The 16,093-nt window shown below is 38.3% G+C and overlaps 1 protein-coding gene and 1 pseudogene across 2 annotated transcripts; one reads left to right on the top strand and one right to left on the bottom strand.

The window, feature by feature from the left end:
- The first annotated feature begins 2,526 nt into the window (after positions 1 to 2,526).
- On the top strand, positions 2,527 to 5,533 carry LOC115421992 (tubulin alpha-1B chain-like; annotated as a pseudogene).
- Positions 5,534 to 5,806: 273 nt separating this feature from the next.
- pmelb (premelanosome protein b) lies at positions 5,807 to 16,093 on the bottom strand. 2 transcript variants are annotated; one of them, XM_030138009.1, is made up of 12 exons: positions 15,967 to 16,093; positions 14,921 to 15,016; positions 13,716 to 13,862; positions 13,496 to 13,624; positions 11,080 to 11,241; positions 10,120 to 10,440; positions 8,329 to 8,574; positions 7,941 to 8,078; positions 7,754 to 7,856; positions 6,540 to 6,745; positions 6,358 to 6,448; positions 5,807 to 6,236 (listed from the first exon to the last, which is right to left on the bottom strand). In XM_030138009.1, the coding sequence occupies exons 1-12, from the start codon at positions 16,022 to 16,024 to the stop codon at positions 6,080 to 6,082; spliced, it is 1,854 nt and encodes a 617-aa protein (XP_029993869.1). In that variant the 5' UTR covers positions 16,025 to 16,093; the 3' UTR covers positions 5,807 to 6,079. The 2 variants fall into 2 exon arrangements, with proteins under 2 accessions (XP_029993869.1, XP_029993870.1); XM_030138010.1 differs by having other exon boundaries at positions 8,329 to 8,538.

Below are 16,093 nucleotides of genomic sequence, written 5' to 3'. Positions count from 1 at the left end.
GGTCACATGACCCAGCTTGAATGGCAGCATTAACAGGCTGCAATGCAGCTGCCTCTGTGGGGGGATGAGAAGCCACCACCGCCCAAAAAATCTTTAAATACACTGTAAGGTATTACATTTACACAGCACTGCATGAGTCCTGATGATGTAGTACATCAGTGTGAGTCTACTCTTTTGGTTGCACGTCCATAAGACAGTTACATATAATACTGTATATGTCTGGAAATGGTAAATTAACTTGATGAGCACAACATTCTGACTTCTCCACCTGTCAGTATTTAATGAGAAAATGTCTCCTAAGCCAAAAGTATCCCAGCAAAAGAGCAGCCAAGCACCATGGATACGAAGGACAAATAAATGCACTGACAATAGTGGTCCCAGGAGAAGAAATGTTACCTCAATGAATGTGGAGCTGCTTAAAATGCCAGTGATTCTAAATGTCAAGAGACACTCATCTTGGTTTATAGTGACAATTGTCTGATTCTGAATGTGGACCAAAGAAAAGTCCTTGACGTAATTAGAAATTAAGTCTGATTTAATTTTTGCATATTGCATGAAATAAAAGATTTGAAATAATTGGTTTATACTTTACTGCTGTTGTTTATCTTCCTCCAATGTCCTTTTTTATCCTACATCTTGTTCATTTATGTGTACTATTCCTTTTTGTTGCATTTTTTTTTTTGTTTTTTAATTTTCCTTCCACTCTCTTGTTTTCTTTTGCCAGTTTATCTCTTTATACTCTTTTCTCCTGCTATTCAGAGTTAAACAAACCAATGTTTACTGATGATTTCTCATTTCAAGTACCAGCAATCTAGCATCAATGGCGCATGTTTGTTGCTTGTTAGCATGTTATCTATTTTGACACTTGAATAAAAATTTTAGGTATAAAAATAACTGTATAGCAGCAAACAACTTAGACTTGCTGTGAAAATCATTTCAGGAACTAAAAAATAGTATAATGTAGCTAAATGCTTGTGAATGATTTGTCATTCATCTGCATTTCTTCTTATATAGGCAATATGAATATTCATCAAAAATGGCTCATAACAAAGCTTTAAAAAGCATAATTTGTCTCCTGTAGCTTGATACAGTAATAACTGTATCATAATATTGAAACATTCAAGGTAGATAGAGTGTCACGCAGTGTGACAGATGGAAAATATGCTTTGTCATTTAGCTGGGGATCATATTCTCTGAGCTGGATGCAATGCGGTCAGTTTCATGCCATAATGGACCACTCCCATCTAGCATTCCCATCATCCCTCTCTCCCCTTGGTGTGCAGCTGCTCAGGCCCTCCCTACCTCACAGCTGCTGCTGAGGAGGAGGAGGAATGGAGAATGTTCTTTCAAGAAGTCCTGGCTATGATCCATGGCTGCTTCCTGTCTTGCTCTTTCATCCCCTGCAGTTCACATTAAGCACAGCAACCCCAAAATGCTGGTTGTAAATCATACATCCTCTTTCCTGCTGAATGAGACAATCATTTCCAGTATGTTTGGTGTCTGTGCAAAGTGTCTCAGTAGATTTCCTCCATGTGTACACTGGGTTTTGTCAGCAACACAGCGCAAATCTCTTTTATATTAACTAATTTTCCATTAGATGACTAAGAACAGGCTTTTCAAACATATACTGTATTTGCAAGAGCCAAATCGAGGATGGTCCTTCACTGACACATACATAAAGTGCTCTATAATTCAACAATGATGTCACTTAAACTGCACAACATTCAGCAAAAAGACAAATTTCAGTTCCTCATCCATAACAGATACAGAGCACATAAACTGCAGAAGCACATAGAAACATGTAGACAGAGAACCACGTGACTACCCCACTGAATGACATCATTGCAGAGAATCTAGGACAAAGAGGGAGGAGAGCAGAGAGCTGGCATGCCGGGCGGATCCCATGGCAGGCCTCAGCAACATGGACGCTTGGCTGATCTCAGCCAGACTGAGATGGGAGCATCTTGTGCAGCAGAAGCATGCAGCCATTTTGCATCATCTGTAATACATCAGGTGCACAGATAAAGCACAGATTTACGAGTAGAATTCAGTAACAGTAGTTATATACATTAACAAGACTGTTTTATAATGCTTTTGACTCTCTAGTTGTTTAATAATAGATGACTGCAATCTTTGCTCATTGCATGCATAATAAATCAGCTTTGTTTGAACCACCTTCTTATAAAAAGCAGTGATATTGCAAGGTTACACCCAAAACATGGAAAATACCAGACAAAAAAGAGGCTTGCTTGTAATTTGCTACAGACTCTTTTATAATATTATCCTGATGAGCTTTTGTAAATCACAGTCTGTTCACTAAAATCCCACCCCTTTCCAAAATATAACCCACATATTTTAGATTTACCATCATTAATATACCCTCTGCAAATCCGATTGTTATTTTTATTTAAAGCTGAATGCAGTGTAGAGTAAGGTATTGCCAAATGGTGGTAGTAAAACCCCTTTTTTTCCTCTCTGCACAGGAGCAAATCCCCTGCCCTGCATGTATAAATCTGGAAGCACCGCCCTCCCATTCAGCAGTTGTTGCATCGACCCCGTTGGGTACAACACGCAACGCAAACACACCGTTTTTAAGAAGCTTCTTTCTTCGCTTCTTTTTCTTCTTCCCCTCTCTCTTTGAACCCCAAACGACAAAATGGTAAGTGTTTTCGTCCCATTTTACCCTCACATCATGTTTATGTTGTTTTTTAGTGTAAAATTAAGGTTAAGCCGCAGCCGGCGTCTCGCATGTTATACGACGTCGTCAGTGGTTTTTGTGTTGTTTGGTAATAACTACATGTGATTTTGAGAAATGTGCATATTTTCACGGGTAATATTGATGGTTTTACCTATTGAGTGGGTATCTTAAAGGATGGATGTTCAGATTTAGCGGGTGATACACATTGCAGTGGTGGCACGACGTGATTGTCATTGTGTAGATGAGAACAATGCACTGACTGGCATTCAGCCTGTACACAGGAAAATGGATCTGTATTCAGCAAGAAAACACAGTTATAATGGAGATTTTACATTTAAATTTCTGCTTAATTTTAGCGTTTGAAGATGAATAAATCAGATACTTTAAATACCGTTCGGAAGCAGGGAGGGGCCGGCTGGGTGGGGATTGATGGAGACGTTAGATTGCGGTTATCATTTATTATTTACTATTTACCAACCACTTTAATTTTTAGTTAGTTATCCAAAATAACCCTTTTCAAACATGTAAAACGAGCTGCCACCAACACGAAGGGTAGTTTCAGCATTTTATTTTATTTTCCTATTTTACGCAGTTTGTTTATTTTACTTTATGTAGACGTTTATGTCTTTGAAAATACACTGTTATAAATAATAATATAGGATTTATTTTTATTTATGTACTTCTTTTTTTTTTTTTCCACCTCGTACATGTGCATCCTCAAGGCACGCGAGCAAGTGGAATATTCCAGACTGCTCGCTCCCGCGTGCGCGCCTGTGCACATGCAAATGAATTGGCGTCAGTGCCTGTGTTGGCAAAAGACGAACAGTAGAATAAAAGACAAGATGACACAAAGACTGGAGCAGCGTCCTTCCTTTGCGGGGGCTGTTCGTCGGGCATTTCAGTCCCCTGCAGACTGTGGTGCAGGGAGGCACCTCCTGCTGCACCGCCCGACAGCACCAGATAGGGGGAGCAGCTCCACAGCACCAAGTCTGATGAATATAGGCTGTAGTCCACTGTGAACTGCTGGGTATATAGTATTTAACTTATAGTATTTAACAATGTGAAATGAAAAATTACTTAAGTAATCTCTCCCTCTCTCTCTCTACAGCGTGAGTGTATCTCCATCCACGTCGGTCAGGCTGGTGTCCAGATTGGCAATGCCTGCTGGGAGCTTTACTGCCTGGAACATGGCATCCAGCCGGATGGACAGATGCCCAGTGACAAGACTCTTGGAGGGGGAGATGATTCCTTCAACACCTTCTTCAGTGAGACTGGAGCTGGAAAGCACGTGCCCAGAGCTGTTTTTGTGGATCTGGAGCCCACTGTCATTGGTAAGAATCATCTCTGATCATTACTGTATTAAAGCCCATCAAAGAAAATGTATGAAAATAAGATGCACAACCATAGTGTGACTTACACCCATGTTTCCCTACAGATGAGGTGCGCACTGGGACCTACCGCCAGCTGTTCCACCCTGAGCAGCTGATCACTGGTAAGGAGGATGCTGCCAACAACTACGCCCGTGGACACTACACCATCGGCAAAGAGATCATTGACCTGGTGTTGGACAGGATCCGCAAACTGGTGGGTAACATGTTATCAGGAGAGATTTATTCTTATTTTGATTCAGAATAATAACCCATGGTTTTGTTATTCATGTGCTAATGTTCTATGTCCCTCTCTGTCCTCAGGCTGACCAGTGCACTGGTCTTCAGGGTTTCCTGGTTTTCCACAGCTTCGGAGGTGGCACCGGCTCTGGTTTCACCTCTCTGCTGATGGAGCGTCTGTCTGTCGACTACGGCAAGAAGTCCAGCTGGAGTTCTCCATCTACCCAGCCCCCCAGGTGTCCACCGCTGTGGTGGAGCCCTACAACTCCATCCTGACCACCCACACCACCCTAGAGCACTCTGACTGTGCCTCATGGTTGATAATGAGGCCATCTATGACATCTGTCGTAGGAACCTCGACATCGAGCGCCCCACGTACACCAACCTGAACAGGCTGATCAGTCAGATTGTGTCCTCCATCACTGCTTCCCTTCGTTTCGATGGTGCCCTTAATGTTGATCTGACAGAGTTCCAGACCAACTTGGTGCCATATCCCCGTATCCACTTCCCTCTGGCCACCTATGCCCCTGTCATCTCAGCTGAGAAGGCTTATCATGAGCAGCTCTCAGTGGCTGAGATCACCAACGCCTGCTTTGAGCCAGCCAATCAGATGGTCAAATGTGACCCTCGCCACGGCAAATACATGGCCTGCTGTCTGCTTTTCCGTGGTGATGTGGTTCCCAAAGATGTCAATGCAGCTATTGCCACCATCAAGACCAAGCGCACCATCCAGTTTGTGGACTGGTGCCCCACTGGTTTCAAGGTTGGTATCAACTACCAGCCCCCCACTGTAGTTCCTGGTGGAGACCTGGCCAAGGTCCAGAGAGCCGTGTGCATGCTGAGCAACACCACTGCTATTGCAGAGGCCTGGGCTCGGCTTGACCACAAGTTTGACCTGATGTACGCTAAGCGTGCCTTTGTCCACTGGTACGTAGGTGAGGGTATGGAGGAGGGAGAGTTCTCTGAGGCCAGAGAGGACATGGCAGCTCTGGAGAAGGATTATGAGGAGGTCGGAGTTGACTCCATCGAGGGTGAGGGAGAGGAGGAAGGAGAGGAATATTAAAAGGGAAACAAAGGCACTAGTTAAACAGGAAATAATTGATTGCAATGTGTTCTCAAATGCATTCCAAACAAATGTTTGTCTGTCAATTTCAAGTTGGCTGTTCAGAAATAAATCCTGAAATCGTAAAGTTTGGCTGTTTGAAGTAAAGATCCTGTGACATGTGAACTTGTTTGTCTTTATTTTTAACAATTTTTCATAAACTATTTTAAATCAATACTCTTCTAAATGGGGACAGTGAAGTGTTAATTATCATGGAGCATTTATTATAATTAATATAAACTGGTAATGGACTAGGAGACTTCTAATTCTGTGGCAGATTAATTTGGGGAGGACTTGCAGGGAGTCTGGAACCCTGGATGGTACTAGGGAAGCTCAGCATCATCCATGTAGCACCAGTCTATTAGAAACAAAATGAACCACTGCAAATTAAACCTATTCATCTGTTTTCAACAAAGTTTATTGGAAAAACATTCAGGTTTATTCAAATTAAAGCTTGCACGTTTGCTTCAAGGATTTATTATTGTTAATTATAATGCCATAAATTGTTTGATTTAATCTTTAGAAAAGAACCCTAAATGTTAAACACTCTTGAAGCTTTCTGTTTTCAACAAATGTAAAAAAAAAATGTATAAAAAGGCATCCTAGATTACAGTAACATGCAAATCAGTTGTTGCTTGTTTTTCCTTTGGGTGAAGTCAGCCTGGTGGTTGTTCACACTTGTTTGTCCTGCAGCAGAGGACAGTTGTCCACCACTCCCCGTCTGTTCAGGAGGCTCCAAAACATTGATGCTCCAGAGCATGTGTGAGGTCGGCTGGGCTGCAGACCTACGCAAAGGTCTTCTTTCAAAGGACGGTAGGACTTAAAACGCCTGTTGAGTAAAGCAAGAACCCACAAAAATGGTTTCAGTTACACATGCAATTACACACTCAAAGTAAACGTGCTTAGAATTTGTAAAAAAAAAAAAAAAAAAAAAAACACTGATCATTTACTTGTATGAATATGCCACTATTCCTGCTACAAGAACGAACACCACAGCACCCAAAAGTGTGGCAATAATGCCTGATGTGGACAGACCAGAGCCTGAAACAGGGAAAAGGCCACACTGTCAGAAAACAGGATGCATGCAAAGATAAACATAAAACAGTAAAATTTATCAACTTATGTTGTGTACCCATGCTGATGTTGAATTTGGCGCTGGTGGCAGCTAAACTGACATCATTGGCCATTGACACATTGATGCAGTAGATGCCAGAGGCGTTGAAGAAGTGTCGCAGCACCAGCTGGCACTCCTTTGAGGGCTCCACCATGTTACATGCTGTGTGAAGAGGCCTCAGACACTCGGCGTCCAGAATCACACTGCACACCTCCTTCGGAAAACTGAAAATAATACAATAATACATTAAAAATAATAACAATAATAATGCATATACTTTTCACCGCTCGTAATGTGTGCTATGTGCTACTGCTAATGCTAGGTACTGTGTGTGTATGTATACTGTATCCTATATTATAAAAGGGAAGTGGACTCTGTGTGTCTCAGGCATCACACAAAATCCAAAAAGAGCTGACTGCTGCAGTTTGGCATACTTATGTGTTTTTGGGCAAGGAAGAGACTAGCAAAAACGGCAAGTTGATAGGACCAATATTTTGGGAGTTATTTGTAATTTTGGAATACAATGGCCTCCCAATAGCCAATCATGTTGCTATGCCCAGAATCATATAATCATAATTGAAGTGGGTTACCTAGCAACAGATAAACAAGTTAACCCATAAAAACCCAAACATCCACCAGCAACCAAAAGTATCTACTGATCTAAAATATTTAATAACTATTGATCCACTAATCCTATCAGTCCATGAAAATAATTGGTGTAAAATGCAGTTTGTCTTTTCATGGTCATCAGATATGACCCATTTGGATGTTCAGAGGCTCTGTAGTGAACGTGGAAACACCGTCATCTTCTACAACACTGATTCACCAGTAAAACCCATGGAGTTGGATCAGTGAGAGTGGATGGACACATTGGGTTTATGTTCAGTTATTGATAAATTTGCTGGAGAAAAAAAAGTCACTTTTCTTCAGTTTTCTCTGTTCTGATATAATAACCTTTGAATTTACTCTGAGTTTTCATGAACATCTAAATTAAATAGAGGAAAATACACGACTAACAGTTAAAAATGAAAAATGCAGAGGATAATATTATAATAAATGGAGATAAATTGCTTGAAAAAGGTTAAATAGAGAGAAAAATTAATTTGAGTACTGCCACAAAAGTAACTCTGGGTCTTTATGGTTTAAAATTAAAACAGCAAAATGTAAAAAAAAAAAAAAAAAAAAAAAAAAAAAAAGAAATTTAAATGGTGTAGTGCATGATGAGTATTCACCTTCCCTGGCAGGTAACAGTGACATCCAACACATTTTTGTCCATTTTAGGTGTTGCCACCACAGCATTGTCCATCTGTACAATCTCAACTTTTTCAATGCCCTCTGAAAAGAACAACACAATTGATGTTTAGAATGTTTTTGTGTAAAAATTGATGAATGTAGCAGTGACAGTGAAAGGAAACCCACCAAACACTTCAATCCCAGTGCAGAAGGAGCCATAGCGATATATTACACAGTCATCATCAGTGGGGTTATTGTCGGCATCCCTCTTAGCAACTAAAACAACTGTAGCATGGCTGGTTAGTGTCACTGTCCCCTTCACACCTGGAGATAACAAACAGCAGCTGAAGATACGGATGGAAAACTGGAAATTACCCAGCAAGCAAATTAGAATTCAAATAATAGTAAAAACCTAGCATGGTAAGGCAGCATTTCCTTAAATATTTACATTATATTTACATTCAAATGATGGTCTTATCTGGTTTATCTGGCAGTTCATCTACGTTATGACATTTTTAGTTTGTTGCATCAACTACAGATGTAACAGCTGCTAAAACCCAGGTCTACTTTGTACCTGCTGCAGACCCGGGTACAGCCTCACTGTTCACCACATTGGCTGAGTCAGCTGGTACATTATTGTTGATGGGGGAGGGAGTCTTGGCTACTGTTTCCTGGGCAGATTGAGTCGTCGTGGGGGCAGTAGAGGCCTCGTCCTCACTGTTGTCCTCTTCTGTGTCTGATGGGACCATGTTGACTTGTAGACCAGATGACTTGGTGGAAAGCACTAGTGGAACAGCAGAGGCCAGAACAGGGGCTTTCACTGCACACAAAGAAGGTTGTGTGGTGTCAGTTTATTCTAACATCATAATGGCACAAGTGGGGTAATAGCCTGGATGTAGAGCAAAATAATATGTTGAGTGGCTTTTGGGTTAAAACTATCTGAGATATTTTGACCCAACAGCCTCTCAGCCTCTGCCTTTGTGTGCAAATTCACATACATTTCTATAGCATTTTATAAATAACAACTGTGTTAATTAATTAGTTAATTAATATTGTACTTTGTTTACTTATGTGCCATTGAAGATGATCGGTCAGTGCAGTTTGTTGTTGACATAACAGCACATCATCGTTTTTGTTTGTATTTCCACCAAGGGATACTCAACTTGCTTTGTACAGGGGACACTTTTTCAGAATGAGGTCGGGAGCGGCCATTTAGTGCACAATATTATTAACAAAATTTTACAGATAAAATGAATAAACTCAACTTTTTTTGAAATGATCAATTCCAATTATTAATTCAATGTGGTACAAAGGTTCATATTGTGTGACACATAGATCTGATATTTTATTATATTTAATAGTGGCAAACGCATTTCAGGTGTAAATCTGAACCCATTTCTATTCATTGTTAATTTAGTAAGTCCGTAATTATTACATTGTACTGATGTGCCTCTTGGTCGGGCCTCCCTCAAAAAAGAGATTTTATCTTAAGGGACTTCCTGGTTAAATTAAGGTTAAATAAAAATAAAAAAAGATAAGTTGAGTATTCCTGCATTACAGTTTATTGTTCACCTGTGTCAAACTAGAAAGCAAACATTTCAACCATATTGATTCTGATTCTAACTGGATTTGTAGAGTTTTTCTCTGTGTAATATAGTAAATTCTTGTTAATTTGTTGATTTTTTGTTGCACAAAAATAAAGGTGAAATTAGGAATCACATTTTAAATTGATTTTCATTCCCTCTAATGTTTGCTCACACATATTTATTTCATTCTACACATTGCAAAATAATGTCTCCCCCCATGTGGCACCATTTAACCCATAAAGACCCAGTGCTACTTTTGTAGCAGTTCCCAAATGCACATTTCTCTTTATTTAACCATTCTTATGTGATTTATCACCATTTATTATTATTCTCTGAATTCTACTTTTTTTTTAGAGTAAATCATAAATCATAAAAGCTCAGATTAAAGCTGATTGTTATAAAATCAGAAATAGAGAAAACTGAGGAAAAAGTGACTTTTTCAACAAAATATATCATTAACTGAACATAAACCAAGTGTTTCCATCCACTGTCATTGATCCAACTCCATGGGTTTTACTGGTGAATAAATGTTGTAGAAGATGATGGTGTTTCCACATTCACTATGGAGGATCTGAACATCCACTTGGGTCATATCTAATGACCTTGAAAAGGTGACTTACTGCATTTTACATCAATTATGTACATGCATTGATAGGATTAGAGGATCAACAGGTATTAAACAGTTTAGATTAGTAGATGGTTTTGGTTGCCAGTGGAGGTTTGGGTCTTTATGGGTTAAGTTTGGTCCATATCAGACACTTAAACTATCTCTTTGTTACCTGTGGATCCTTGATCAAGGGGGGGAACAGGGGTCCCAACAGGAGGGTTGCAGGTCTTATCTGGGATGACGGCCTGGATCACCACTTTCGGCTTAAAGGAGCCAGAGTTGATGTAGGTGTGGGTGACCGTCAGCTCTCTGGATATAAGCGCTCCACTCTCATCCCCAAAGTCCCAGTTGAAGGTGATGTCTGCGTTGCTGAGGTACTCGCTGGGGTCGTGGAGGGTGATGGTGAAGGCGATCGCCCTGTTCTGGACGAAACGCAAGTCTCCAGCCACAATGTCATTCACTTGGTCCAAGGAGACGGCAAAAGGGATTTGATCTGGGGGAGAAGACAGAATCGTAATGTGTCAAGAAAAAAATAAGGATGGGTTAAAGTGTAGAGTCTATGGGGTGAGGTCAAGGGTGTCACAGATGGACAGCCCACTGCTTTTTGATTCATAGCTGTTGAACCAGACAAGTTTAAGACAAATATTACACATAATTGGAATGGTCTAAATGCCATCTTAAACATACTTATAATAGTTTCAAATATTTTAGATGAAAAATATCAAAAACTACTGCATCACGGATGGACAGTATTTCAAGCAATCAGCAACATATTTGGATGATCAAAAATCACATTAAAAATTTTGTTTCCAAAATTTTAAACACTGTGTGTTTAGAATTTGACATTAATAATCTAAAAGTCAAATATCAATGTATTTGGAATAGATTTAGTTTATTCGTGAGAGTTTATAAATCGAACCCAGAATGACGGCAGAAAACTTGGTCACTTTCCAAACTCATTCAACTCCTCAAATTTTTTTTCACAATTTTTTTCTCATTTTAAAATACTTTTTCCTAAAAATATAAGTAATTACCTACCAAAAAATATAAGTTTGGTGTAGATTATTGTAATTTTATTTTGTTTGACCAGATGTTAACCTTCCTTTGACTTCACCCTGTGGTAAATACTGACCAGTAATAGAGAACTGAGTGGAGGCGTATCCCAGAGGAATGAACTTCTCTTTGCTGCGGTAGTGGTAGATCACAATGTCCATGGTGTAGGAGCCCAGTGGGATGTCATCGGTGCTGATGGTCAGGGAAGAGGAGGGGCCGTCTGACACCTGCCAGTACTGACCTGCCAAATGGGCATCCAGAGAGTGTTCAGTGAATTAGAAAATAAATACATGCAGAAGAGTGAGGATAACGAACACACATGCAGTACTGTGCAAAAGTCTTAGGCAGCCTTTAAATTTGTTGTTTTTGTAGGACAGTAATGTGCATGTATCTTTTTTCTAACAATAAATATGTGTACACTACTGAAACACACACACAAAAGAAAAAAAATCAGAGCTTATTATCTTTATTCTGCAGGTAAAGTCAGTATAAGTGTGCTTTGGTAAATCTTCACCTCTCTTGGGTCGACTGTCAGCATGTTTTCTGAAATAATCTCCTGTTGTATTTCACACCTAATTTCCTTCAGAAAGTCCCAGAGGCTTTCATGTTCTTTTATTCTTTGCTCTGTCCAGATAATCCCATACAGCTTCTGTAATATTCATATTTTTTTAGAGAAAAGGATGAAAGACTGTGAAAGCCTCTGGGACATTCTGAAGACGTGTAATACAGTATAAACACAAGATTATTTAAGAAAGCATGCAGACGGTCAACCCAAGAGAGTTGAAGATTTATTAAACCCAACTGGAGGTCACATTTAATACTGACTTTACCTGCAGAACCTGTTTAGCGTGTGTGTGTGTGTGTGTGTGTGTGTGCGTGCGTGTGTGTGCGTGTGTGTGTGTGTGTGTGTGTGTGTGTGTTTCAATACTAGGCACATATTTCCTGCATATTTCTTGTTACAAATAAAGATGCACGGCCAGTACAACCCTACAAAAACAACAAAGCTAAAGGCTGCCTTAGAATTTTGCACAGTTCAGGACCAATGTGAATATGACGTACGTACAAGTGCTAAATCGCTGATCTCAAAGTATAACAGTTAATACATTACCCTTTAAACAATTGTACTTTTAAAGAATTACTAGTGAATAACAGCTGCATGCTTAGAAAATAAAGAATGGAAAACGCTGTTTAGAAATCCAACCACTTTAGGAACAAAAATCAGGAATTTCACATGTTTTCAAGGGGGTTAGGTATGATATTATTAGGATTTTATTTTATTCTGTGCATAATTTTACCAATTTTATTGTCAGAGTTGCACAGTTAATCAAATCATCATGAAAATGTTAGCCTCTACAAATAAATAATCTCTGAAGGTTCAGTCTATGTACATAAGGTGATATTTTGGATTTACTAACACTAACTAGAGAGGTACTGGGTAGAACATGCAAAATGAAAGTCAAAACTTTCTATACTAGTTGAAGTTTGTGTGGTTGAGTTGGATAAAATACATATTCCAAAATGTTCAGTAATATGAGAATTTTCCTTTGACTCAAAAACTGTAAAGTGACTTTTTCACCAGACTGTGCAGCCCCACTGTCATCAGCCCGGTTCATAACCCATAAAGACCCAAAAATCCACTGGCAACCAAAAGCATCTACTGACCTAAAATGTTTAATACCTGTAGATCCATTAATCCTATCAATACATGTACATAACTGGTGTAAAATGCAGTTTGTCATCTTTTCATGGTCATCAGATAGGACCCATTTGTACGTTCAGAGGCTCCGTAGTGAACGTGGAAACACCATCATCTTCTACAACATTAATTCACCAGTAAAACTCATGAAATTTGATAAATGACGATAAATGGAGATGTTCAGTTATTGATATCTTTGCTGAAAAAGTCCAAGTTTTATTTGTTTTTAATATAATAATCCTCTACTTTACTGTGAGCTTTATGAGCATCTACACGATCAGTAAATTAAATTTAGGAAAATACATGATTTTCACTGAAAAAATGCTAAATATAGAGGATAATATTATAAATAGTGATATCACTTAAGAAAAGTTAAACATAAAGGAAAAAAATATATATTGGAATTGCCACAAAAGTAACACTAGGTCTTTATGAGTTAATCAGTACTCATACAGAACATTTCTAAATTATAACTTAAAAAGATGAAAACCATGAATCAAAACCAAATGCATCCAAGTGTTATAATGAAAATAGCGAAAACCCTGCAACAAAAGAACTCATGTGGATAAATGAAAGTCACGTCTTAAGTCCTGCAGGAAGCATTGATTGTTTGCTTTGAAGGTTGTTTTTTGTCAGGCAGAAATAAATGAAGTGTAAGTGTGTAATCATATGAGTAATCTGCTCATATGATAAGGCTCATATTTAATCCACCTCAGGTCATAGTTCAGGTCAGGAAATGTGTCATAATAAACTCTATGACCCCACAGGATCAACAGAAAGAGTGCATAACTTGACCTACCCCAGGTTTTCCACACAAAGACATAGCTGGGCTTCTTGTCCTTCTTGAACGGTGTCCCATCAGGGAAAATAGCCTCCCAGTCTGTGTTCTGAGCTGGGTACACTGGGTCAGACTCAAAGTACTTCGTTCCTGTGTAGACATGGATGGATTACTGTCAAAAATATGCATGTTTATGGTAGTTTATGACGGTTTACCAGCACATGCTATTGTGTGAAGTTACCATTGATGATGCAGTCTCCAGCCCAGACGACATCTCCGTTCGGCTGCACCTTCTGGTTGTGTGGGAACTCCAGGTCGATGGTGAAGGTAACTTTAGCTCCAGTCAGAGTTGGGGAGTCGTTCCCAACATTGAAGGTCACTTTTCCACCTGAATGAAGCACACAGGAAATAAAGTACAGAATAGGTTTAAAAATATTTGGTTTCAAATTTAGTCTCTCTTTTTATACTCTAGAACCATTCCCAAACTTTAGGGCTAAAAATGAGTTGCATATCTTTTGTAAAGGGCTGTCAATTTATAGAGTGAAATACTTGATGTGTGGATTCATTTTCATAATTGTAGTAGTGGAATGTAACTGTAGTAATATATTTATTGAAGTATAAGTAAGAATATGGAAGTAAATCTGTGCTATCAGATACTGGATAGTTGTATTTCGCAAGAATTTTTTTAATAGCTATATTTCATAATTTGAATTTTTTAGAGTTGAATTTTTCTTTTGAATAACTGAATTAATTTTTTTTACACATAGAGTTTCATAATCTGAATTCAATTATTTTAAAAAAGTTTTTAATTCAACATTCTCAAATATAATATGTTTCAAATTCAATACAATAAAATTCAATATAGCCGTGCATAGCTGTACACTGTTGCCCATAAACTTGGAATAATTTTGTTTTCAGACACATTCCTCCTTTTCTTCTTATTTATACATATAAGTATACAGTACATACTGAAGAATAAATCACACTATTACAATCATTCCATGAGATGAAGTAAAAGTATTTTATTCCAACTTAATAAGCAAAGGTGCATATAGTAAAATGATCTGACATTGATTCTTCATGAATAAACTACATCATTAAAATGCTTTTACATATAATAAAAAGAATAAAATAAAGCAAAAATGTAAGTTATAATAATAGAATACTAGAAAAAGTAATTCTGCAGACTACAGTAACATTTTGAATTCAGTACTTTTACATGTAATAGTATATTTCTATGCTGGTACTATTTCTGCTTGACTTTCTCCACCTTTTTTTCTATTTAACACATTATAAAATGTTTTCAGTGGTGTATTCATCTCAGATATGCAGTGGATGAATCAGTGCAAAATGTAGATGTAACTTTTGCAAAGCCCTGATGTAGTTGCATGAAGTAAAAACAACTTATTTGTTAGATTATTATATATTATTAGTGATTAACCATACCTTTCCAGGAGTCTCTGTATCGTGGGTCTCCATCTTTCCAGATTGGATACATCTTAGTGTTCCATGATGGATAGCGAGTGAAACGGTTTTTTGGCTCTGAAATAAAAAAAAGCACAATTTAAATGGCTGATACAGACATTTTATAAGTTTTATTAGTAGTTACACAAATATACATTAATTTATATGTACATGGTTTTGCAGTCTACTTCTAAGGTCTACTATTGGGATTATTAATGCCATATATTTTAAATTTCTCTTTAAATGCACCAGTAAAGACATGACAGAAGGTAAATCTGCTTATATAAATCTTTGCCAATCATTTTAATAACTCATAGTCTGTATAAATCTCTGGTTTCCTCCAATCTCTCTCATGTGATGCTCAGCTGAATGTGTTTATGTAAAGTGATTAAACATAAAACCTACTGCTATTTCACTCTACATGTGATTTTTGTTCAACTGTTGATATTAAGTTTAACAGTGACCCACACTAACCAATGAAGTCATTACAAATAGAAAACTTATAGACTAACTACATATCTATGTGTCTTAAAAGCATGTTTCTTATCCTTTATGCGTTTGTCTTTTCCAGAATGTCTGCTTTGAAATAGGATTAAAACTTATATTGCTTTGCTCTACAGAGGTCAAGTCTGTGCCGTTTCCATTCATGCATGGTTGAACAGAGAGGTCATGGGAAAGACCTGAAGCTAGATCATGAACTAGGCCCTCTGAGGAGAAAAACACACTAAATAAAAAATACAACACCTGCAGAAACCTGGACGTGACATAAATACACCCAAATAACTAAACAAGGATGTTCAGTCCTCTAAGCATTCATTCTCTTTACCTGAACAGAGTTATAGATCATTTTGCACCAAAACAAACTCATTTATATCTTTTAAAAACAAACAAAAAAAAAGACTTCGACTTTCTACTCACTCTGAGGAGCTTTGTTGTGTATAAATCCTAAATCTGCAGTGTCAGAATCTCCAGCATTTTGTTCATTTTTACCCTCTCAAATAAAAACACGACTTGAATTTATCACTTACTTGCAGCAGCATATGAAGCCACCACCAGCAGCACCAGCAGCACAACGGGCGTCCGCATTGTCACTGCACCTCCTGTTTGTGAAAAATCCCTTTTGTGAGCAGTAGGCAAAAGAAATCAGGCTTTATA

This window comes from Sphaeramia orbicularis, chromosome 7, assembly GCF_902148855.1.
Source record: "Sphaeramia orbicularis chromosome 7, fSphaOr1.1, whole genome shotgun sequence".
Taxonomy (NCBI): Eukaryota; Metazoa; Chordata; class Actinopteri; order Kurtiformes; family Apogonidae; genus Sphaeramia; species Sphaeramia orbicularis.
This window is presented reverse-complemented; position numbering and strand designations above follow the sequence as displayed.